Source organism: Chiloscyllium plagiosum, chromosome 14 (assembly GCF_004010195.1).
Source record: "Chiloscyllium plagiosum isolate BGI_BamShark_2017 chromosome 14, ASM401019v2, whole genome shotgun sequence".
Classification (NCBI taxonomy): domain Eukaryota; kingdom Metazoa; phylum Chordata; class Chondrichthyes; order Orectolobiformes; family Hemiscylliidae; genus Chiloscyllium; species Chiloscyllium plagiosum.
This window is the reverse complement of record NC_057723.1, coordinates 14772558-14798854: the sequence shown is the minus strand read 5'-3', so window position 1 is coordinate 14798854 and position 26297 is coordinate 14772558. Positions and strand designations below refer to the sequence as shown.

The window sequence follows — 26297 nt, the reverse complement described above, 5'->3', positions numbered from 1 at the left end:
TCTTAAATCTATCACCCCTCAACTTGTAGTTATGCCCCCTCGTACATCATCCAAGGAAAAAGACTTTCACTGTCTACCCTATCTAATCCTCTGATCATCTTGTATGTCTTTATCAAATTCCCGCTTAGCCTTCTTCTTTCCAATGAGAACAGAGCCAAGTCTCTCAGCCTTTCCTCATAAGACCTTTCCTCCAGGCCAGGCAACATCCTGGTAAATCTCCTCTGCACCTTTTCCAATGCATCCACATCCTCCCCAAAATATGGGGACCAGAACTGTACACAATATTCCAAGTGTGACCACACCAGCATTTTGTATTGTTGCAGCATGATATTGCGGCTCCAGAACTCAATCGCTCTACGAATGAAACCTAACACACCGTATGCCTTCTTAACAGCACTATCCACCTGGGTGGCAACTTTCAGGGATCTATGTACATGGAGCTGAAAATGTGTTGCTGGAAAAGCTCAGCAGGTCAGGCAGTATCCAAGGAACAGGAGAATCGACGTTTCGGGCATAAGCCCTTCTTTTATGCCCGAAACATCGATTCTCCTGTTCCTTGGATGCTGCCTGACCTGCTGCGCTTTTCCAGCAACACATTTTCAGCTCTGATCTCCAGCATCTGCAGCCCTCATTTTCTCTCTATGTACATGGACTCCAATATCCCTCTGCACATTCATACTGCCAAGAATCTTTTCATTGACCCAGTACTCTGACTTCCTGTTATTCTTCCCAAAGTAAATCATCTCACGTTTAGTTGCATTGAACTCCATTTGCCACCTCTCAGCCCAATTCTGCAGTTTATCCAAGCTCCCCTGCAACCTGTAACATTCTTCCAAACCCTCCACTACTCCACTGACTTTAGGACTATGGTCCTATTTTTCTGAGCTCATTGGCAGTGCATGGGGAATTGGGAAGGCTGGCAAAATGACATGGTGAGACATTGTGAGGGAATGCCCGATGACTTCCAGCTGTCATGCCATTTTACCAGTAATAGGAAAACTGGCAGAGAAAATTGCCTTTTGGAAGCCCGTTTAAGAGGCCAATAAGAGGGAGTAAACTCTGACGGCTTAACAACAAACTCCATGGTGGGATGCATCTTCTTTCAGGGTGCTCTATGATGTTTGGAGTTGGTCCAAGTGGTAATGGTCTATTATCTAACTGTCATAATAAGGATACTCACTATTACTCACGCCATGTTGCATGGGTTATTTGGAAGATTTGCTGCCAATATCCTCTTTCTTGGCAGGGATCCTGCCTTGGGGACAGGCCTCCATGCTTCATTGGACAACAGACCTGGTGGTAGCCACTTAATTGCCTGCTCCTGGCAAAATGTTGCTGCTTATTGATGCTAAGTCACTGCCCACTTTCTGTCCCATTGGCAGGACACCTGCATTTCCAGAAAACTCTGGCCTGTATGTCTAATCTGGGCCATTAATCCAGCATGATTTCAAAGCAGTTAAACAAGTCACTCTTTGGCTGGGAGCCTATTTTCTGTATCTCATGCTGCATATTAAAGTTTTCTTCTGATCCTTAATCTTGTTTGATGCCGCGACCTATGTTATAATCATCTTCTACATGCCCTTAAGGTTTGGAAGAATTTGCACTACAAACACACTAAAGCATCTTTTCTCTGGTGATAGCAAGTCTGATTTTCCCCGTCCACAGAAAAGTATCTGTGATGTATAATGTAATGAGAATTGTTTAATGTTTTGCTGGTTATCATTTTTCTTTAAATTTTAGAAACTCAAAATGAGGAAAAAAAGTCATTTACTCAGAAAAATCTGAGGGTGCAAAAAGAAGGAAAGTTTTTGGTGTATCTGAAGGCCAGGGACATGAAAAAGAGGAGAGGTTGAAGAAGCAATAATTATAATTGCATCATAATTAGAAAAAGACAAGTGGATTGTGAGGCAGGCCTTTGACAGTGAAGAATTGGAAATTAGAGAGTAAGTTGTTAGTGAACTGTGCGTTTTAAATATTTTGTGGATGGGAATGCATCTATTTTAATTATACTGGAGATAGGTAACATATATGTACTGATACTGAGCCAATGATTTTGTGGTTGTTTTGCGGCTTTAATTAAAGTATAGTAGATAATAGACAATTTTATTTTCAGATTTAAGGGCAGTGATTGCTTTAAGAAATATCTATTAAACAACTCTGAGGTGTATAGCTTACTGCCTGTCGCAGAGTTGGTGGGGTGCAGAGATGTCAAGATACTAAGTCGGTATGCCATGCAATGGTGCAGTTAGTTTAAAACAGCTATTCTCTTAGATTTTGACAGGGTTAGGTGATATTTGAATCAAGTGCATCTAGCCCAGAGATAGGGGCACTACTACTGTGCCACAGGACTATATGCAATGGCATGTAGTGGCACTAATAATCCAGCAATGCTCTGACCTCTGTCTGATGGATTAACTTGGTGATTTCCAATGATATAAAGCAAATTGGCAAATGTAACTGCTAAAATATGGATTGACATAAGCAAATACAAGCCTGTTTGTTCTGATGTGTTAACTGGCTTTCTTATTTCAATGAGTGTTCATGGTAGCCAATATCGGGTAATGTGGACAGGATTGTTGTAGCACAGTAGCAGTCTGACTCTCCGTCTGAGTTCTGGATTTGAGTCCCACCTGACCCAAAGCTGTGTCATGACATGCCTGAATAGTTTGATTCAAAATGCCTTTTTAGGGCAGCGTGGGTCACTTTGTGTTCAGGCGGTCAGTTTGTGTTATTTTGTTCAGATGTATTCCACCCCATTATAACATAGTTGTACTCCTAATTGCTTAATTTCCTTCAACATCTCTTTCACTGCATGTAACAATTTGCATTCTGATATATTGGGCTTCCTGCCTGGCGTCATTGAAGTATAAGCAATTACTATGCAACTCAGCTTTGAGAAGGTTTTATCTGACATATTCAATCTGAAAATGACATCAGGTATAAGGGTGAACTTTATTATTTTTTGCAATAGTTAGTGGTGAATGTTTCAGTGCTATATAATGGCTTGTAGGGTCTAGCTACTTCATGCACACCTTCAGGCTCAGCTTATTAGACACAGAGATCAGCAGCAACATCAAAGCTGTGAAAGAACCTATTTGGACATTTCACAGCAGTCAGTAGGTTAAAAAATGACTCATTGGAAGTGAAGTTGGTTTAAATGCTTCTACAGTTTTGTGACAACCTCACTTTAATTGACAAGTTGGCATCACAGTCACACCAGGGGTGTCTTTGAAGTGGTCCATAAACTAAAATATATACTTTTCTATTCATTCATGGGCTATGGACATTTATTCCTCATCCCTCGTTGCCCTTGAGGAGGTAGTGGTGAGTGGCCTTTGTGAACCATTGCAGACTGTTTAATGTGGGCATTAGGGAGGGTGTTTCATGATTTTAAAATCATAGAATCCCAGAAGGAGGTCATTTAGCACCTTGAGTCCAACCCTCACATAGACCCAGCTGTCTACCATATCCCCATGACCCCATATTTTCCATGGCTAACTCCCTCTAGCCTACACATCCCTGGACAATACCGACAATTTCAGCATGGGCAATCCATCAAACCAGCAGATCTTTGGACTGTGGAAAGAAACTGGAACACCTGTTGGAAACCCACGCAGATTAAGGGAAAATGTGCAAACTCCACACAGTGTAGTCATCCAAGGTTGGAATTGAACCTGGCACTGTGAGGCATCCGTGCTAGCCATGAGTCACTGTGCCACCCATTTGACTCAGCAATAGTGACTAAACAGCAATATTTTTCCAGGTAAGTATGGTGAATGCCTTAGTGGGGAATTTACAGTTGATGGTGTTTCCATGTATCTGTTGCCCTTATCTCTCTAGATGCTAGTAGTTGTGGGTTTGGGAAATGCTGTGGAGCCTTGGTGACTTTCTGTTGTGCATCTTAGAGTTGATTCCCATTGTTGCTGCTGAGCATCAATTAAGGAGTGAATGTTTGTAAATGCAATGCCAATCAAGTGGGCTGCTTTGTCCTGGATAGTGCCAGGCTTCTTGAGTGTCAGAGCTGCACTAAACCAGGCAAGTGGGTGTGGTCCATCGCATACTTCACTTGTACTTCATAGATATTAGACAAGCTTTTGGAGTCAGGAGTTGGGTTACATGCCACAAAATTCCTTGTCTAAGCTGATCTACAGCCATGGTATTTGTATGGCAAGTCCAGTTCACTTTCTGCTCAATGATAACTTCCAGAATGTTGATAGTGGGTGAACTCAGCAATAGTACTGCCATTTAACATCAAGATGCAATGTTTAGATTCTCTCTTGTTGGAGATGATCATTGCCTGGTACTGATATGGCCTGAACGTTACTTGCCACTGATCAGTCCAAACCTGATTATTGCACAGGAGTTGCTATATTTGGACCTGGTCTGCCTCAGTATCTGAGGCATTGCAAATGGAGCTGAATGTTGTGCAATCCATCAGTGAACATCTCCCACTCCTGGCCTTATGATGGAGGGAAGGACATTGATGAAGTAACTGAAAATGACTGAGCCTGGGGAAACACTCTGGAGAATTCCTGCAGCGACGTCCTGAACTTGAGATGAGTCATGTCCAATAACTTTGTTTGAGCTAGCTATGACTCCAATCAGTGGAATGGTTTCCCTGATTCTCATTGACTGTAGTTGTGCCAAGGCACCTTGATGCCACACTCAGTGAAGTATAACCATTGACGTCAAGGTCCTGTCACTCTCACTGACACCCCCCACCCCACCACCACCACCACCATCACCATCACCACCAATCATATCTCTGGAGTTCAGGTCTTTTGTCTGTGTTTGAATCAAAACTGTAATGAGGTTAGCAGAAGTCTGGCCCTGGTGGAACCCAAACTGAGCAGGTTATGCTAAGCAAGTGCTGCTTAACGGTTCTATGGATGACTTCTTCTGTCACTTTACTGATGATCAAGAGCAGGTTGATGTGATGGTAATTAGCCAGTTTGGATTTTTCCATTTTTTTGTGTGTATCTGGGAGATTTTTCTCATTTTTTTGCAGATACCTGTGTTGTTACATTGTGCTTGGCACAAAGAAATTTCTGCAAGTCTTGAATACTATTGTTAGAATGGTATCAGAACCTACAGTCTGAAATTTGTAGTATCCTGTGGTTTCAGTCATTTCTTAACATCACGTGAAATGAAGTAAATTGGCTGAACACTGGAATCTGCATGAGACAGGGTTAATAAATGATCTACAAATAAAAATCCTTGAGGAAATAGTAACTGTAATGTGGAAGAATCATTCAGTTTGAAAGTGAGAACCTTGAGTCAGAAACAACAGTGCAAAATATAAATAACAGTGTAATTACCTAGGAATGAAGGCAGAGTTGGCTGGAATGGACAGGGAAAGAAGCTTAGCAGAAACATTTTTTGAGATACAGTGACAGATATTTAGGAAATTAGTTCATGGCTCACAACAAAGATATATCCCAAGTAAGAAAGAGAATAAACTAACAGTAGTTAACCAAGCAAGTTGAGGACTGCATCAAATTGAAAGAAAAAAAAACAGGATCTGGCAAAGATTCATGGTAAACCAAAAGGTGAGAATGTTTAAGAAACCAACAAAAGGCAACCTTATGTCCTCAGAGATCACAGGCACCTCAGAGAAACAAGCTGGGGAACGAATATCTTGCATCAGTCTTCAAGGCAGAAGGTACTTTCAAAAGTACTAAATAATCAAGGGAAAAAGGGTTAGAAATAAATACAATAACTATCACTGGAGAAAAGGTATGTGAGAAACTGGTGGAGCTAAATGTTGATAATTCTCCAGAACCTTGCTGTTTGCATCTTAGGATTAGAAGGGATGCACCTGCAGAGATAGTGGGTGAACTGTAATAATCTTTCAAGAATTTTAGCTTTGATTGAAGTCCCAGAGGATTGGAAAACAGCCAATGGAATGCCCTTATACCTGCTTAGATACTTTTGGCAGAACCGTGGTTGATTTCTGAAAACATTTCTCTTTAAAAAGATATATCTTTCTGTGATGTAGACTCTGTAGTTGTGCTTAGTGAATTCTGTTTTAAAAGACTGTTTCACAGAGTTTTGTACAGATCAAACTTAAGATGGCTGCTATGTTCGACGGATGATTGTCCCACAGAGTAAATTTGGTTATGCTGGAACTCCCTGTGAAGGTTTCGCCCATCCTCTTGCTTGTACTAGAAGGCTTGAATTTTCCCACTATAAAGGACCCATTGTAGTGTCAGAGAGGTTAACCAAATTCTAAGTGGTTCCCTCTGTGGTTGATGTTGGGATATTTATATTTTGCATCGTTGTTTCTGACTCAAGGTTCTCACTTTCAAACTGATTGATTCTTCCATATTGGCAAGTCTGCCTTTGCTGGCAGTGAGTTATGTCTGAAATGCATGGCTCTGACAGCCATTTTCTTATGTGCTATGTCTATTATTTAAAGTCAAATTAGCCTCCTTTATAAAAATATAATATTGTAATTACTTGATTGTGACAGTTACTTGATTGTGACAATGTTGTCTCTGGTATGATGTGCCCATGTCCCATTTAAAATTCTCACTATCAATAGGCATAGGAACATATTTTTAACCTATTTAGCCCATTTTTATTTACTGTATTGTTTATTTCATTTTACTGTTAACATTAAAAGGAACTGGTCCTTTGACTAAAGTATTGGCTCTGACAAATGGCTCAAAATGATATTATGTCTGTATTGTTGCAATAGGATTTCAGTTGAAGGAACCCAGGTTTTGATAAATTTTCACACAATGTTTACTTATAGTGTGAGGATACCCAATGGTGAAACATTATTTCTGTGACTGGTGAGAGTGTACAGCTCCATGTGGCTGAGAGTGTGTTGCTGGAAAAGCACAGCAGGTCAGGCAGCATCCGAGGAGCAGGAGAGTTGATGTTGAGCAGGAGAGTTGATGTTTCGGGCATCAGCACTTTCCTGATGAAGGGTTTATGCCTGAAACGTCGATTCTCCTGCTTTTCGGATGCTACCTGACCTGCTGTGCTTTTCCAGCACCACACTCTCAACTCTGATCTGCAGTCCTTACTTTCTCCTAGCTCCATGTGGCTGCAGGTTAACATGGTGTCTAAGAAGGAGGTGCCATTTAACATTGTACTGCAGTTGTAAAGTAGGTATATAACAGGAATAAGACAAGGATAGCTAGACCCAGTGATCATGGTTTGAGACAATGAGTCTATGCAATACACTCCATTGCTGAAATTCATTGTTTGACGTCATCAGAACTAGAATTACTTTTGAAATCCAAGCAATTAAACTCTGTAATCTGTCCTTTCAGATTTGTGCTTCAGACAATGGGAGGCCACAGAAATCAACAACTGTCCGTCTACATATTGAATGGATTCAAAAGCCTCCACCATCCATGGAACCTCTGGCTTTTGACGAGCCTCACTTTAACTTTGCTGTCATGGAGACGGACCCGGTGAATCATATGGTTGGGGTGACCAGTACAGAACTCACTAAGAGCCAATTGTGGTTTGATATTATCGGTAAGGCAATGATACACTTTCCGAACTATCTCTATTCTTTATGATTTAGGATTATTTGTTACCTCATACGGTTTGTATTGAAACTGTTCCTGGTTAAAACTGCTCATCTTTCTATAAAATGCTGGAGTTGCCCAACGAGTCTGCTGAAGTAATAGCAGTTTGCTGGCTAAAACGAAAAGGACTATCTCCCTTCACAGAACTTTGTTTAAGGCTTAGCCAGATCAGTGTGATGAACCTGCCATCACTGGCTTGGATGTAATTTGACAGTAAATGAACTAATTACATAATTTCACCCTAGAAGCTATGCTTAGATTATATTACATGGACTTACTTCAAATAGAAAGAAAGAATTTGCATTTTCTCTAGCACTCTTCAAACTGGGATGTGATTGGGACAATGATGGATCTATTAAGAAGTGCTACCATTTCCTGTCTGTCTTGAGGTGGACAATTCTTGGATTCATAGAGACCTTTCGAGACCAAGTGCTTACAGAGCTACAGCATACCGTAGCCTGAGCAGGAGGTTTCTATCTAGGCCCATCAATTATTCCTGGATTCAGTACAACTTTAGAATCACTCCAGTAAGTGACATTGCAGACAATTAAACAAAAATGATGTACTTATAAGAAGGATCTCAGAAAATGTCATCCAAGTTGATGATACAACTGCTGAAGTTAGTTGGTGTATCCTGATTCAAAGAGGGGAAGAATAGGCCATGAGCTTCTGCTGGAAATGTATGGTTTAATATTAGTGGAGGATGACATTGTATTTGGCTTTGATGTTCGCATAAAGCAACAAATCTGCAGACATCATCGCTGAAGCTCACACATGCAAATTTGCATGTACTTACATGGTTACCAGGATCAATGAGATCATAACCAGATAACACCTCATGACAGACAAATTGTACTTCATACTGTAATGTCGTTCAGAAGCGTGTGTAAATGTGACAGTGCTTATATCTATTGTTGAAAAAGAGCAATCGTTTCTTTAAAGGAAGTAACCTCTATATGTGTTATTTACATCTTCTCAAATAACACAAAATTATACAGAATATAACTTTTCTACTGTCATGTGTTATGTTGCACATTCCTCATTTTTAACTATGCTGTCCTGTTTGATGCTAACTGCAAATATTGACACTAAATTACATATTGTTAAGTCCAGATCATTAGTGCAAACTATGGATTACAATGGTGCCAGCACTAATCCCAATAGAATGTCACTTTATTCCAATCAGAATGATTCTGATTTACCTTTACTCACTGATTTCTACAGAAAAGCTAATATGCTAACCATTTAGCTAGTTCTCCAGATCCCTCATGCCTAACCTTTTGTTGAAAGCCTACCATGTGGTGCTTTTTTGAAAGTAGGAACACTTTCTTTCACATACTTAGCACCTGCAGATAACCATCTTCTGCTTTACAATGGATTGAAACTTTCTCATTACGTTTAAGCAACCATTCGTGTTGTTTGTTTGTGGTTGTTGTGAAGTTCTTCAGTGAAGTTTGTTCCTTTACTGAATGAGATATAATTTAGCTACAGTTGTGCTGAGATTTGATTTTTTTTCTGAAACAAGTTTTTTCATAGCGTGCTAATTGTGAATACGCAGTCCAGAAGATGCCAGATTATGGCCTCTGATTAGATTTACAGCATGCAAGTGCTGTATTCCGGTCATGGGTATCAGATCTTAGTAAAAATATATTGGCCGTGGCTGACACTTTTATAGACAAAGTAGAAATCTGAAACTTTCTTCCCACTAAATCTGTTGTGCCTGGGTTAGTTGAACATTTATAGACAACACATTTTGGTTAAGCAAATGTATTAAGAGGTAGTGAACCAAGGTGGAAGATAGAGTTAAGATACAGATCAGGATCTGAATAAATGACACAAAAGGCTTGAGAGGTTTACCAGCCTATCCTTATTCCTGGGTTTCTAAATTACATTATTAATGTACATGTGGAGGAGGTTTATTGCATTTCAAGGCACAATTGCAGCTGACCACTTGAACACACTGGAGCATTCACACAGAGGCAAGGATAGCTGGTCTGTTGCCTTATTGCAATTTGGGTGGAGTAATGAAATCCCTTTATTGGAAAGTGAGATAAAAGGATGCAATGTTCTCATGTCAAAAGAGAAGACTCGCGAATTAAAATATCCTTTGATGACTGTCTCCATCACCAATGCTCAGTGTGTACCACCTAAAGATCTAGAAATTCACCAAGACTTCAGAGACTTTCCAAACCCATGAACAGTAACATCTAAAGGACAAGAGTAGTAGATAATTGGGATTACTGCCAATTCCCATTCAAGCCACTCAATATCCTGAATTAAAATATATTATAATTCCTTACTTGTTATTTAGTAATTTGTTACTTACTTGAACTCCCTCCCTTAAAACATTGTATATGTACCTGTGCCAAATGAACTGCAGTGTTCAAGAAGGCAGTTCACCATACCTTCTAAAGGGCAACTATGGATTTAAGAATGGGCAGTAAATGCTGATCCAGTCATCAAAGCCTGCATCTCCTGAATGAATCAAATTCTGGAAACAGCCTCTGAGGAATCCTCCTGAGCTCAGGTGATCACATCCAGTTTTGACAGCAACTAATTTTGAACTTCTTGCCAATATTGTTAAACACCAGCCCTGTTTATTTGGTGAAGATGTCAAGGGCCATAGTTGAGCGACAGAAGTGACATGATCTTGTGCATGTTGTGAAATGGGGATCAGCTAGCTTAGTTGGTCAGGTGGCTAGAGTGTGATACAGAATGATGCCAATGGTACAGGTTAAATCTTTTGTACCTATACTGAGTCAGTTCCAAATTCCAACTCTTTTTGCTCCCAGTGTGCCCAAATAGCCATAATCATTGTAGTGACTCCCACAATTATCTCTTCACTTTTTGTATGTTATTTCTTCAAGCAATTTAAGATAACTGACAAGAAAAAGCCTGCATCTGTGGAGGTTTTTAAAGCAGCAAATGATTTCAATCTGGATGGCCCTGTCAGAAAGAGTAGTAAAAGCAGATTTACTAGCAGCTTCCAAAAGGCATTAGGATATTCACTTGCTGAAGTGTAATGTACAGAGCTATGGGGGAAGAACAGGAGGGGCCGGATATCCCCCTTCTGTGACTATGATTCAAATCACTGATTTACTGAGGTGTGAAGCTGTCATTCTCCATATGGGAACTTACAGAAACAGGCATTGGCTAAGAGTGCAAACATTGTAAGGGAGAAAGTGTATCAAGGCCAAGTCTGATCATTTCTGCAGTGAACATTCACAAATGCAAGCCTTCCAGCTGAGGTTACAGGATAGCAATGAAGAGCAGGAGCCCTGGCTGACTTTTACTGTTTCCTAATCCATCATGCTGAAGCCAATTGAAGCATCCCTGCATGAACTGGAGAGTGAACTTAAAGCCTTCCTAGTCTGTACGACCCCGTTGCAACTCAGCATTTACCAAATCAGCCAGCAGAGGCACAAGACTCTCCGTCTGCTCGGTATTGAATGGCTGTGCCTCTATATGGGTGAAGATGCCACACACAATCAGGAGACAGAGGCACAAATTGTAAAGATGTAAAGTGAGCAATGATGTATCCATTCCATGCAGAGTAATGACAATCCATGTGCAACAGATAGAAGAGCATTTGCTGTGAGTCTAGAGTAGATCATTACTTCCTTGCAATGTCGTTCAATTCATGTTGTTACCATATGGTAGGACCTCGATTCCCACTGGGTAATCCATCTGCTCATCACACTACGTTCCTTCACTTGGCCTTTAATGTAATAAATCCACAGTTGCTCAGAGTTTCCATTTACATGTCATTTTATTATGTCATTAGTTAATCATGTAACTGTGTTTTCCTTGCTGTTTACTGAAAAAGTGTGATTTTTTTTACAATCCTGTATGCCCCAAATGAAAGTAATTCTTTTACAAATGTGTTTAACTCCATGGTACTGGCTGTATTTTTGTAGGGGGAGTGTATACACCAGTCATTTCTGTGACATTGCTAAGATCAAAGAAGTGGCTAATTTGTGGGCAAAATTATAGAAAGGATGAGTTACTGTCATTTCACTTGCAGACTACATTTAAACTAAAATTCTCATTTGGAAATGTAAGTTATGCTTGGTCCTTTGGAAAGCCCATGCTTTGTAAGCAAAATGACCATTATTTGCTCTGTACCTACGTTCTGAAAAAGCTGACTTGATATTTCATGTTAAGTGTAAAAATATTTTTGAGGGCGGTTTTCTTGTCTGACATTGAATTTGGAATAAATATTTTTGAGGCTGATATATTTGTATTCTTATCAGGTGGGAATGACAATGAGGAGTTTGAAATAGAGAAGAACAGTGGTACCATCACCATTGCTAAACCATTAAACGCCAGTCAAACATCAAATTACAACTTAACAGTGCAAATGACAAATGGAACAAATGCTGCCACAACTCAGGTATGAGCGTTAAATGGACATTAATATGTGCATTTTGTACTGTTTATTTTGTCGCACAGTCCTAATGAATTCCATATGCCAGTAACACAGGCTAATACCTGCTGGAGCCATTCCATGACTCTTTGTTGGAGATCATTGCACTGATTTATCGAAGTCTGGAATGCACTTACAATGCTTCTCCACTCAGATGGTACTATACTTAATTTGACCCGAATCTACTCAACGACTGACAGTGGACAGGCAGTTTAATGAAGCCCATCCAGATATGAATTAACAGCTCACTGCTGAGGGAGGTTTCTGTAGATTGGAAGATGTTTTTGAATGGCCATTGCTTTTGAAGAGTGCAAGATGCACAAGATCAGAAAACCAGCAATAAGTGGTTGGTGTTTTTACTCTTTTTGTTACACTTTAAAGTGTAATATCTTTTGTTAAAGAGTGAGGAAAGCATTATATATTACCCTTGTTTTATGTAGGTAAATAGATAAAATTGATTTTACTAAGCATTGTCATGATTAATTCCAAAATGTGTTTTTAAAAGAGGGCTGATGTAGCAATAAATGCCGAAGGATGTAAATTCAGTGACTGTTTGGATGGATAGACATGGGTGGCACAGTGGTTAGCACTGCTGCCTCATAGTGCCAGAGACCCAGGTTCAATTCCCACCTCAGGCAACTGACTGTGTGGAGTTTGTACATTCTCCCCGTGTCTGTGTGGATTTCTCCAGGTGCTCCGGTTTCCTCCCACAGTCCAAAAATGTGCAGGTTAGGTGAATTGGCCATGCTAAAATTGCCCATAGTGTTAGGTGAAGGGGTAAATGTAGGGGAATGGGTCTGGGTGGGTTGCGCTTCGGCGGGTTGGTGTGGATTTGTTGGGCAGAAGGCCCTGTTTCCACACTGTAAGTAATCTAATCTAATCAGACCGTCAAAATATCACACCTATAGATGCGAAGAAAACTTCAAATAAAAGCTCTTGGGGCAGGTGGAGGGGAAGCAAATTAAAACAGCCTACATTATGATCTCTTGTACTACAGAGTTTGTCAGGGGTAGATGGCACCTTGCTCAACTGCAAGCCCCACTCTGCGGATTGAGTCCCAAACCCTGGACATGTTTTATGTTTTTCCCTATGTTAAAAAAGGACAGTGATTAAAAATGAGTTTCAACTCTGCTGGCGTCTACTAGTGGAACTGAACATTCTTATGTATGCCAGTTTAGAGAGTTACTCTGTGGGGAAAATTATCGGCAAGTTGCCCGTCTCTCACTCTTGAGTGTTGTGAATCAGACAAAATGAAACAATGTCTCACTCTCACTCTCTCTTTCTCTCCCTCTCAGCAGAATCAGTGATGTAGTGGTAATGTCACCAAACTAGTAATCCAGATTTCCAAGACTAAGGTTCTTAAATTCAAATCCTGCTGTGGCAGAAGTGACGTTTGATATTAAAAGTTAGCCTAATAGTCATCATGTAACTGCTAAGAATTGTTGTAAAGGCTCAATTAATTCACTAAGGTACTTTAGGGGAAAAAATCTGCCACCCATACCCGTTTTGACCGATATATGTTTCCTGACTTTTAATTGTTCCATGAGCAATAAATGCTACCCAGCCAGTGATGCCCACATCCCCTGAATAAATAAAGTAAGTCATCCTGAATGCTAGAATTAAATCACAGTTGGAAGGAATCAGGATTATGGAGTCCCAACCAATCTGCTAAACCAAGGATTGGGAAATGACTGTTTCCCTCTACTGCATTAAGCACGATATTCTACTCTCTAGTCTTTGTAAGCAATTCATAGACTGATCAGTATGCGTTTCTTTTTTAATTTTCATCTTTTTAGACTCACCTCTTATTTCTAATCAGTGTATATAGAGATTGTGTGACTAATTCTTCTTTTGTTCAATAATGATCTCAATCAAGATAATCTAGCTAAATTGACTTTAAAATCAAAAGTTTATTTGGATCTGGGGAGTAAGGAGAAAAGGGAAATGATCCTTTCTAAATTAATATTGTTGTAGCCAACCAAGTGGGTGAATGAATAAAATAAGGAAGCCAGTTCCATTTCATGTCGTCTGGGAGCTAATGATTTGGGGTATCCCATATGGATTAGTAATGGATTGGAGGACTTTGCCCAGGATCTGGTCACGGCAAATTGGGAGCTCTAGTTATTGATGAAAAAAAAGAACTGCATTGGGTAAATTGCCACTTTGAAATGTGTTTTAAATGACCAAACTGTGAACAACTCTCTCAAGTTTTCATTACCACAGTATAGAAATATGCATTCAAAGCCAGTGCATTCCTAGCAGAATTAGGGGAAGTTATTTGTGAGGATATAAATGTTTTGTCTCTCAGACAGTTAAAAGATTTATCAAGGCAGTTCGGTTTAGAAATTTGCCCAAAATCCAGAAAACCTGAAATTTTTTTATACAGATATTTTTATTGAAAATTTAACATGTTTTTACAAGTTTACAAATAAAAAACCCATGTATGAACATTGATAGACAATTAAATCTTAAATAAATTATAGCCAAAATCTATCAAACAAAAGAAGAGATACTGAGAAAAAAAAGACAAAATTCAACTAACTACTAATCTAACCTACAACTAACCAGAGTGTATGATTAAATCTCTTACATTATTCATGAGAGAAAAAACGACGGATAACACAGAAATTGAGTAGTAAAGTACATGCCCGGATACAGTTGAAAGCTGAAGACAATGACATGGTGTTAGTTGCAGTAAGGAAATTAAAAGTGAGAGAGAGAGGAAGAGTTGGGAAAGAAAGTCAAGATCAAGGAGACATAAAAAATTGTAGGAAAATGAGTTTGAACAAGGGCTCCTCAAGGTGAAGAGCAGGAAACATACTGTGTGTCCCATGCAGCCACAAGAGTGCAGCTGACCAGGCTGTGGCTCTGCCTTCAGCTGCAAATCCTTGTGAAGGCAGTCTTGAGAGTGAAATCCCTGAGAGTTACCAGAATTTTGTATCTAAGGGAATTTATAAAACGTTATAGAAATAAGTGAAGGATATCAATTCCCATAAGGTCCATCACTAAAATTATACCAAGTTCAATTAAGGCAGAAATTCATATTTCATTGAACCCCTACTGTGTGGAAGTGGGCCATTTTGCCTATCGAATCCACACCCACCCTCTGAAGAGCATCCCAACCATTCCCACCCCCTCGACCCAATCCCTGTAATTCCCATTGCCGATCCACCTAACCTGCACATCTTTGGACAGTAGGAAGAAATTAGAGCACCCAGAGGAAACCCACACAGACACGGGGAGAATGTGCAAACTCCATACACACACAGTTACCCGAGGGTTGAATTGAACCTAGGTCACTGGCGCTGTCAGGCAGCATGCTAACCACTGAGTAAATTGTCATTTACAGGAACACATTTAATATAAAGATATAGATTGCATTGCTCCAATTAGTCAGTGATAGCTATTGATGTCATATTCTAGTCTGACTTGAGTGTGGTTTGGGATTTGGCAAATCTGGATGACTCACTACCTCATGAGGTATCCATTGATTCTCATGATATTGAGGGATCTCATCAAAAGAAAAATCACGTATTTTAAAAACTGGGTAAGGGACAATCCCCAATGAGCAGATGTACTCTTGAGATGCTGGACCTTTCACACTCTAGAAGGATTCTTGCTCTGTTCTCATTATGTCTGAGAAATCGTATTAATAGGCGTTTGGGACCAAACGTATACCTTAATGAGCAGTGTGTGTTGATGGGGGCATCCAGATTGGGATTCCTCCAAATAGTTAGAATGTAGTTATCTCTGCTGGAAACTAAATATTTGTCCACAAACAGCAGAGGTTAGGTTGGACAATAATGGCCATCTTCCATCCCACTGATTCTCACAGTCCATGTTGTAACAGAGATAATAAAACTTCAGTCATATGTTGCTTTTAGCACTTGATGGATTGTGGTGATAAGCCCTGCAAGACCCATGGGAAACCTCTAATTAATTATGTCATGGTGATTATAAGTTACCTTGGTAACAGGCAATGACCTGCTCTGATAGAACTCATCACACAACCCCTTTGTAAAGCAGACCCTGTCTGATGAGGAGGGGTTCAGGCAGATCAGAGGATCTCCTCATGGTCTGCTTCTGGGCCTGGTCAGGCTGGCAATAAACAGGTCCAGGCTGCGGGCCTTGGAGGGGGTCATTTCTGCCTACTGTCTGCCACTCTTCCGTGGTTATGTACGAGCCCAGGTGTCCTTGGAGAGGGAGAATGCTGTGTTCACCAGTGCTCTTGATGCCATTAGGGATAGGTAGGTGAGGCAGGGGATGGAGCGTTCTCTTTGCCCCTCCAATTCTATTTTGATTCAATGCCTAGCCTCCCCCTTCAGTTTCTCCACATACGTATTGCCCTGATCTCCTTTGCTTGTTCCTGGTTCACTGGCCTCGTGGGTATTTTCCTGGTGGAGGGCATATCGAATAAATTTGTTTTTTGCACATTGGTGGCTTTACTGAGTCATTGCACTTACACACACACAACACAGGTGCTGTGGGAAAATGTGTTCACTAATGAGAAAAAACATATGTAAAGCAGACCTGGGATAGGTCTGCTGGACTGTGTTCCAGACTGGGACAAGGCAGTGTACACCAGGAGTAGTGGCTCGATTTTGGTGCGGAAAAGGAAATGATGTTTCTTTTGAACTACAACTGCATGTCAGCATGAATCCCTGGTTCAGAACAGGATGTAAGAAAACATACAGTTCTACATAGCATTATATAGAGTCAATCACACTGAGACAGGTCATTCAGTCCAATCAGTCCATACTGATGTTTACCTTCCCTTTAACACTCTTCCATCCCTGCTCATGTAACTCTCTCAGCAGAACGTCCAAAAAACCATCAGCAAAACATATTAAATCATCTCTCTAATATATTTATCTAGCTTCCTGTTAAAAAAAAATATAGTATTTGCCACAAATACTCCCTGTGAAAGTGAGTTCCACATTCTCATCGCTGCCCCAATTCCTGATTTATTTTCCCGGAGGTGACAAAGGAAGAGAGCAGGTGGGAATCTCACCTGCTTGACTATGCACTGAGAATTCACCAGAGTGAAATGTCCCACTAGTGTGTAAAAGTAAGTATAGTAAGAGCAACATATTTGAATGGACAATGCATAAAATGAACTCCCTTGATATAAATAATGAAGCACACTGTAGCTAAGACATCCCTTTGAATTTTAAATACCCCCCTTTACTGCCATTGCAACCTTGTAATGCAGCATTCTGAGCAGCCAGATTTCCTGCAGGTGTGTGCTGTACCCAAAGACAGACTCATTATGTGCTGATGCTTCATCCTGGACCTTTTTCTTGGCATTTCATTTTCCCACTGTTAGGGACAGTGTGCAGACGCAGGTCCCCAGTACTACCTTAGACAGAATGTGAACCAAAGTCAGGCTGTTCACAATCTGAACCACATGCCAGCCAATGGAGCTAACCAACCCCCAAGTGTAACCAGCCCATAAGCAGCAGCCAAATGATAGGGCTGCCCTACAGAAAACCTTCAGTCCATATGAGCCACCTATTCAGTGTTTCCTTTGTGCATTTCTGAATTGTGATGGTTATCATGTAACGTCTTAATTTGAATGCGTCTGCCATTACATCTCCTATCACTAATGGTCTCAAATCTCAGACGAGGTGGTAGAGTGAGGAGAAAGGAAGGAGAGAATAGCTTCCTGAATTATTCCCCATTTTTCTACTATATTTATGTCTTGGAATTACTACAACTCTCAAGGACAATCCTGCCTACTACTTCACTGTTATATTATGCACTTCTTAAGTTTCAATGCAGCCTTTTCTAATCACTTTTGCTTTTATTTATTAGGCGTACATCAGAGTCATTGACATGAATGAACATCGACCACAGTTTTTAGAGAATAACTATGAGGTATGGATTCCTGAAGACACTCCTCGCTTGACAGAGATCCTGCAGATCAGTGCTCAAGACCCAGATGGAAGAAGCAAACTGATTTACACCATCCAGAGCAGCATTGATATTAACAGTCTACAACTGTTTCATCTGGACCCTACCAGCGGAGTGCTGATGACTACCAACGAGTTGGATTATGAATCAATACACCTGCACACACTCACCATTATGGTAGGTAAACAACACCACATACAGGTATTCAGTTCAATCTTTTGGAAGGTTTCTGAAGAAAGTTTTCTTATCCAGTCAGTTCTTCTTTTGAATGGATTTCACCACTGTTGGCAATTTCCTTGGGCCTTTCTTAACTCCACTGGTAGATATTTTGCTGGAACACCAAAGTTATGAAGGTGGAGAAGATCCAAGGAAATTCATGGCTGTCTGTCAGCATCAGGACCTCCAGTGCCAAGTAAACATGGTTAGACATGAATAAAGCTCCTTCAATCTAGCGTCTCCCAAGTGCCTTGACTTAACCCTATACACCTAGGATATTTTAATGTTTTCCACAACCAGCCAGCTGTAATCTTACTAAATGACATTGGCACTGAATTCCAATTTATTCCAACTAACCATTTCATTAGGGAATTTGATTGATATTGCCAAAACTCACTGTAAGACCAATTAGCCAACTGAGGCAGGATCAAAACGTATTCTAGTAAGATTTGAACATTGAAGCATTTTGGACAATGTACTATTGTACCTAAAACTGCCCTGGACTTTTGTACTGAAGCCATTTTATTAAGATTAAGATTAAGAGATTAGAGGCATTTGAAGTTAAATTTATTTGCCCCATAGAAGGAGCATTATTATGATAAGTTGGATGCTCTGGAGGCTGGGAATTAGACTGCTATTGAGCTGGAAATAATTTCCATTTTTCCTGGAAGCATATGGGAAAAGCATGAATTGTGCCAAACCTGTGCTATCCACCATATGGTTGCTGTCAATGTTCAAGATGATAAATTGCACTCATTTCCACAGTACTGATAACTTTGCCTTGATTTCCAAGGTCATGCAAGTAATATTTCAATAGTTTGCTCTGCCAAGCGTCCTGGTTGTATAACCTTCTGGTTGCACCATGCTCAGCTTTCAGGATGACAGATAATCACAGTGAGCACAGCGGGTCCGATGATGCGATGTGCTGGCATATTTGACTAACCTTTTAAACTAAGATTTAGGCTTGAATGCAGGGGAGTGATGGAATGCTATTTCCTCTGAGACAGCTATTACAATATATGAGTGCAAAATCTGCTAATATCAGATCTGGTATTTCATTTCTGCCTTAAATCATATGATATTTGCCAGAACTAGGGTTTTATTGTAAAATGGGCACCTTTTTAATTGCAAGAGGTAATTACAAGATATATATTTTGACCTCCCAAAAACATTTGCTGAAATCTCTTACGGAAGGCTAGACAGGGGAGAAAATGTTGAAGGAGTATTCAAAATGGAGTTGCAAATGAAATGGTTGATTACATAATGTAGCAGAGAATAAATGCCACTTGCAAACAGTTTTAATCGTGCAACAATATCCAAGCAAATCCCACAAGTAATTCATGTCATTTATTGCTAGACTGGCAACGTAGTACATAATCACTAGGGAAGTGATGGCCTCCGAATCCAGAGACCCAGGTATAAAGTTTTGGGTATCTAGGTTCAATTCCCACCATGGCAGATAACTGTGGCTGTGTTTATCAGAGTGTGGGCTGCAGGGAAACATGCAGGAGGTAATGTCCCTATGCACTACTCTTCTTGTCCTTCGTGGTGGTGGAGGTCATGTGTTTGGAAGTTCCTGTTGGCGAACCCTCAGTAAGTTGATCCATTGCCTTTTTCAAATGGCACAGAGTGCTGCCAATGTCAATCCTAAAATCGTGGTATGATTTTGCTTGCTATACTTGTAATAGAAAATAAAGCAATTGAAACATTCCAAATTGAGGCAAGTAGAATGACACCAGATCTATACACCTACATAATAACTGTTACCTACTCTGCTGAATCAGGAGCAAAAATATGGTTACACTGTAAAGTACATGAAGGGTTGATCTTAATGATTTTTTGTCTTTGCTGTTTGTGATTCCTACCAGTTAAAATAATTCTGGTTGTAAACAGTGACTGATAGTCATATTGGCAGGCTTCCAACCAAAGTTTGTGTCAACCTCATAAAATTGGCAGCATTTCATTTTTAGAAGAATGTGATTTGCAAATCAGACTCAATCATTGATATGTCTTCAACTGATTGATTGCACTATCTGAAAAGTCAGAATATTTAATAGGTAGTCACAGTGTTCGCTCAAATTTATCTTCCAGCTGCCTGGGTTTCTAAGGTCTGTGCGTAGCAACAACCTCTGGAACTGGAAGACAGTGGTGCATTTGGCACGTACAGAACTTTAGAATGGCTATGTGCACAGGCAGCCATGCAGCTTGGAGGGAATGTTAGTTAGATGCCATTTTCCAAAAGGATCTAGAGAATAAGGAGGATCCTTGACATATTTCTGCTCTTTATGTGGAACTGGGTTGAATCACAGCTGGAAGTATGGAATGCTGATTTCTACACAAACACATTGCTACAGTTTCTGGAAGCCTTAAATATGCAGCCGGTTTGGCAGCAGCTGTGGAGAGAAGAGTGAACGTTTCAGCTTGACGACATTTCATAGCTGTTTCTCATCACAAATGCAGCCCAATCTGCAATGTGTTCTCAGTCTCAGTTAGATCATTGTGAGGGATTTAGAGCACATGGAGGTTGTGTTTCCCACCAAGGACAAGAGTCCAAACCCTGGTGACTAGATGAAGGGGGTGTTCCTTCCCTGTACTCGCCAATCAAACGTCTACCAGATTTTCCTGGAGACAGCATTTTAATTGATGGCTTAAGGTACATCTGGCTTACTGGTTAGCAGTTCTGGCCCCTCAAATTGAAAAGCAACTAGGCAGAAGTGGGTACTGCAGATGCTGGAGATCAAAGTCAAGATTAGGATGGTGCTAGAAAAGCACAGCAAGTCAGGCAGCATCTGAGGAGCAGATGAAGGGCTTTTGCCTGAAATGTTGATTTTCCTGCTCCTCGGATTCTGCCTGACCTGATGTGCTTTTCCAGCACCACTCTGATCTTGACTTTGAACTCCAGCATCTGCAGTACCCACTTCTGCCTAGTTTAAAAGGTACATGCCTCCAGTTGCCTGGCCTTTCCTGCCTGTGGCCCCCACTTTGGGGTATATGGCTGCAGTGGCATCCTCAACTTGCCACAGGGGCACGTTATTAATCAAGTGACTTTGACTCATGGCAAGGGCTGTTCTTCTGCCAGCAAAACACCAACAAGCCAATAACATTCACCCTCACTGGACCCTGAACTGTGTCAGCTGGCTGGCTACTGATCCGATTTCCTGCTCAGTTTTGGAAAAGCTCGACAGCAGCGGGAATGTGTCAGTGAATCTTCCAGGTTGTCTACCTGCTATCTCTCCAGCAGCTATCTCTTTACAGCCTTCAAGCCTGTCATCCTGATGGTGGAGTAATGCAGCCTCAACATTTATAAATGTTGGGAAGATTGCTTGGTGTTGGGATCCTTGCTTTTCTTGGTTTATATAAATGATTTGGAGATGGGCATTGAGGGCAAAATGTCTAAATTTGCAGATGATACTAAGCCAGCGAGAGTGAGTTGCGGGAATGACCTGACCATCTTCAGTGAGACATTGACAAATTGGCCAAAAGAGCAGATACCTGGCAGATGAATTTAAGTGCAGACATTACAAGTTCAATGTTACCACTTTGATAGGAGTACAGGAGCAGAGAATCTTGGGATCAAATATACAGTTCTCTGAAGGTGGCCAAGGAGGTTGGAATTATTGTTAAGAATGCTTATGGGATCCTTGGGTTTATAAATAGAGTTAGAGAGTATAAAAGCAAGGAAGTGATGGTACACCACTATAAATCATTGGTCAGATCACATTTGGAATATTGTATGCAGTTCTGGGCCAATTTATTGAAGGAAGGATGTTAAAACCCTCGAGAAATTGCAAAGGAGACTAACTAGATGTATACCAGGAATGAGGGATTTTTAGACACTAGGATAAATGAGAGGAAATGGTCTTATTCTCCTTTTGAGCAGCGAAGGTTAAGACGTGGCCTTATTGAAGTGTTCAAAGTTATGAGCAGTGTTGACAAGATTCCGTTTCCACCAGTTGGTATGTCAGTAACGAGTGGTCACAATTTCAAGATTACCAGCAAGAGAGTTAGGAGTGAGATGAGGAGAAATTTCTTTAATCAGAGAATTGCTAACATTTGGAATGCACTGCCTGGGAGAATTGTGGAAGTGACTTCTTGTATGGAAGGGCTGGATGGTTTTAGAGGGCTAGGGAGCTTGGGCTGGAGAGCAGGCTGAACTGGGTAGTTCTGCCAGGAGCTAGTACAGACACAAAGGGACAAAGAGCCTCTTTCTGTACTGTAAACTTTATGATTCTATGATTCCATGAACCTCTTAACAGGCCCTTTGGCTCATTGTGTCTGTGTGTCATCAAAAAAACTAACTAGTCTCATTTCCAGCCTTTGACCTGTAACCTTGTATGCTATGGATTTCAAGTAATCATCAAAATTCTTCCAAAACGTCGTGATGTCTCCCGCCTCTGCCACTCTTCCCATCCATGACCTCCAGACATTAAAATTCTTCCTTAAACCTTTTCTTTCAGCAGAAGAACAAGTTACTCTATTTCCTTTGCCTCATTTTCTTAATATGCTCCTTTTGTATTGGAAACGTAAATGAAATAAAAGATTTTCTACACGTAGGAGTCTAATGGAGCTATGAACTGATTTATTTTTCTGGCAGGTGCGGGATCAGGAAGTTCCTGTTAAACGGAATTTTGTCCGAGCTGTTATTAACGTGGAGGATTCAAATGACCATCCACCTAGATTTACCAGTCCGATTTACAGTGGCAACATAACAGAAACTGCACCACTTGGGACTGGCGTTCTGCAAGTTCTTGCTTTCGACAAGGACATTGGAGTTAATGCAGAAATCATATACTCCATTCAATCAGGTAACAAGAACATGAAATACAGAATATTGTGTGGAAATGATGATTGTGTGCATTTTTTGATATGATTGTGATATGGAAAAAGGTGAGAAAATGTATTTGATCTATCTTAACTCATTCACACAGCACAACCATGAAGACCAAACCAAAATCAAAATACTGGAGGTGTTGGAGATGTAAACAGGAAGTGCTGGAAAATATCAGCAGCTCCTGTAGAGAGAGAGAGGAACATAGTTTCACATCATGTTCTTCAGACCCGCAGGTCCATTAAATTCTGAGGTGTTAAACTGAGGCCCTGTCTGCTCTTTCAGTCGGATGCAAATGGTCAGCAACATTATTTCAAAGAAGAGTAGGGGACTTATCCCTTGTTTCTCAGCCCATACCTAATCAACCTCATAGAAACAGGTTGTTACCACAGCGCTGTATGATCTGTGAAACTCGGGTATCTTTTTTTTTAATCCCATCCTTAATTGCTCTTGAACTGACTGCCTTACGAGGCCATTTCAGAGAACAGTTTAGAGTAAGATCACGTTGCTGGAGTCACGTGTAAAGCAGATAAGGTCAGGACACCTGATTTCCTTCTCTAAAGGACAGTTGAGTTTTTATAACAATTGACAATGGCTACATGAAACATTAAGAAACACAGATTAGAAGAGCAGGAGAAGGCCATTCAGCCCTTTGATCCTGCTCTACCATTCAATATGACTATGGCTGCTCATCCAACTCATTATCCCGTTCCCACTTTCTCCCTATATCCTTTGATGTCTTTAGTCCTTAGGACTATATCTACATCTTTCTTGAAAGACGTCAATGTTTTGGCCTTTTAGCCTTCTTGCCTGCTGTTTGCCTTCTTCACCTCCTGCTGCACCTGCCTGCTTCTGTTCAGTGTATGGTGTATGAGGACACTCAGCTCTCATTGCACTTCCCCCTTTCCCAATCTTTCGCCATTCAGGTAATAATCTGCCTGCATGTTTTTGCAATCAAAGTGGATAACTTCGCATTTATCCACATTATACTGAATCCGCAATCAATATCCACACCCTTGCTTAACTTGCCTAAATCACACTAATGTTTCTCCATATCCTCCTCACAGCATATCCTCTCACCCAGCTTTGTGTCATCTGCCAACTTTTCCTTATCTAAATCATGAACGTATATTCTAAGTAACTGAGGTACAAACATTGGTCCCTGCGGTACTCCACTAGGTAATGCCAGCCACTCAGAAAAATACTCTTTTTTCCTACTCTTTGTTTCCTGTCTGCCAACAATTTCTCAATCCATATCAGTATACGACCTCCTATCCCATGTGCTTTAATTTTGTATGCTAATCTCTTATGTAAGGACCTTATCAAAGGGGTTTTCAAAATCCAAGTAAACCACATCCATTGACTCCCCCTTATCCACTCTACAAGTTACATCCTCAAAATAGATCCTGCAGATTTGTCAAGTATGACTTCCCCTTCGTAATTCCACACTGCTCTGTCCGATTTTGTCTCTACCCTCCAAACACTCGGCTATTACATTGTTTATTATGGACTCTAGCATTTTTCCCACTACTGATATCAAACTACTTTGCCTATAATTGGCTGTTTTCCCTCTGCCTCTGTTCTTAAATATTAAGGTTACATTAGCTGCCTGTAATCCATAGGAACTGTTTCAGAGCCTATAGAATTTTAGAAGATGACCAAAGGAAGGATATTATTAAATTGGAGAGGATGCAGAAAAGATTTACAAGGATGTTGCCAGGACTAGAGGGCTTGAGTTTTATGGTGAGGCTGGATTGGCTGGGACTTTTTTCACTGGATCATAGGAGGTTGAGGAGTGACCTTATAGAGGTTTATAAAATCATGAGGGACATAGACAAGGGGAATAGCAAAGGTCTTTTCCCAAGGGTAGAGGAGTTCAAAAATTGACAGCATATTTTTAAAATGACAGGAGAAAGATTTAAAAGGGCCCTGGGGGCAAAGTTTTCATGCGGAGATGGTTTGTATGTGGAATGAACTGCCAGAAGTGATAGATGCAGGTACAGTTACATTTAAAAGACATTTGAACAGGGACATGAATAGGAACGATTTAGAGGGATATGGGCAAAGTGCAGGCAAGTGGGGCTAGTTTAGTTTAGGAAACTAGGTTGACATGGAAGAGTTGGACCAAACAGTCTGTTTCTGCACTATGTGACTCTATGACTAAGACACTAGCACATCAGCTAATTCTAGGGCCACTTCCTTATGTATTCTGGGATGGCCCTGGGGATTTATCTGCCTTTAATCCCATTAGATTCCTAACACCATTTCACTGATACTAGTTTCATTTTTCCTTCCAATTAAGCCTTATGTTTCCCTCATATTTTCATTATGTTATTTGTGTCTTCACTTGTGAAGATAGAACTAAAGAATGTATTTAATTGGTCTGCCATCTCTTTGTTCCCTATTATAAATTCAGTTTCTGACTGAAAGGGACCTGCACTTGTCTTTATTAATTTTTTTTCTCTTCACATACCTATAGAAGTTTTTACTCTCAATTTTTATGATCCCTGCATGCTTACTCTCATGCTCTACTGTCCCCCCTGCCACCCAATCAGTCTTGTTGCCTACCTTTGTTGAAATCTAAACTGCTGCCAGTCCTCAGTCCTATTGCTTTATTTTTTGTCCAGTTTGTATGGCTTTTCCTTGAATTTAATACTATCACCACTTTCCCTCATCTGACCACATTACTCATTTTACATCAACTTCATTTAAGTCACATTCTCAAGCGATTCTGGGATTTACACATTAATGAACCAAAACCTGGAACCCATTCTAAAAGATGAAAGACTTAACTGCAATCTAGGTTTGTTGAACATATAATTTCAGTTGCATGACATTGTAATCTTTTGCTACAAATTCTGTGTCTTATAATCCTGCTCCACAGCTACCTGATGAAGGAGCAGCACTCCGAAAGCTAATGGTTCCAAATAGACCTGTTGGACTATAACCTGGTGTTGTGTGATTTTTAACTTTGTCCACCCCAGTCCAACACTGGCTTCTCCACATCATGGCTAAAAGATCAAGGTCAAGTTGCTGTAGTCTTGCCAGACCATAGGGCTGCCCCTCTCATTAGAGACAAAGACTCAACTGGTGCTGATTTAACCTAAAGGCCAACAGCTGAGAGGAGAAATTGAGAAGGACAGTCCTTCATGGTAACCTCGCCCGGTGATTGGAATTGAGCCCACGCTGTTGGCATCCAACTGCTTTGCAAACCCATCCAAACAGATACCACACTTCAAAAGTGCTTTTTTGAGCTTTGGGGCACTGTAATTGTGGAAGATGCTCCATAAATGCAAGCCTTTCTTTTCTACATCTTGAGTTGAACACAGCAACTCAACAAAGACTCTAACAAAAATGGCATTTAGCA

At 40.5% G+C, this 26297-nt stretch overlaps 1 protein-coding gene across 3 annotated transcripts in view; it reads left to right on the top strand.

The window, feature by feature from the left end:
• LOC122556511 (protocadherin Fat 1-like) overlaps positions 1–26297 on the top strand; it is a 156069-nt gene that overhangs the window by 90049 nt on the left and 39723 nt on the right. For all 3 annotated transcript variants that reach the window (XM_043703236.1, XM_043703233.1, XM_043703234.1), the window contains exons 6-9: positions 7284–7494; positions 11801–11940; positions 17788–18063; positions 22697–22907. In XM_043703236.1, the coding sequence (XP_043559171.1) occupies positions 7284–7494; positions 11801–11940; positions 17788–18063; positions 22697–22907 (838 nt within the window). The remainder of the gene's footprint in view (positions 1–7283; positions 7495–11800; positions 11941–17787; positions 18064–22696; positions 22908–26297) is intronic.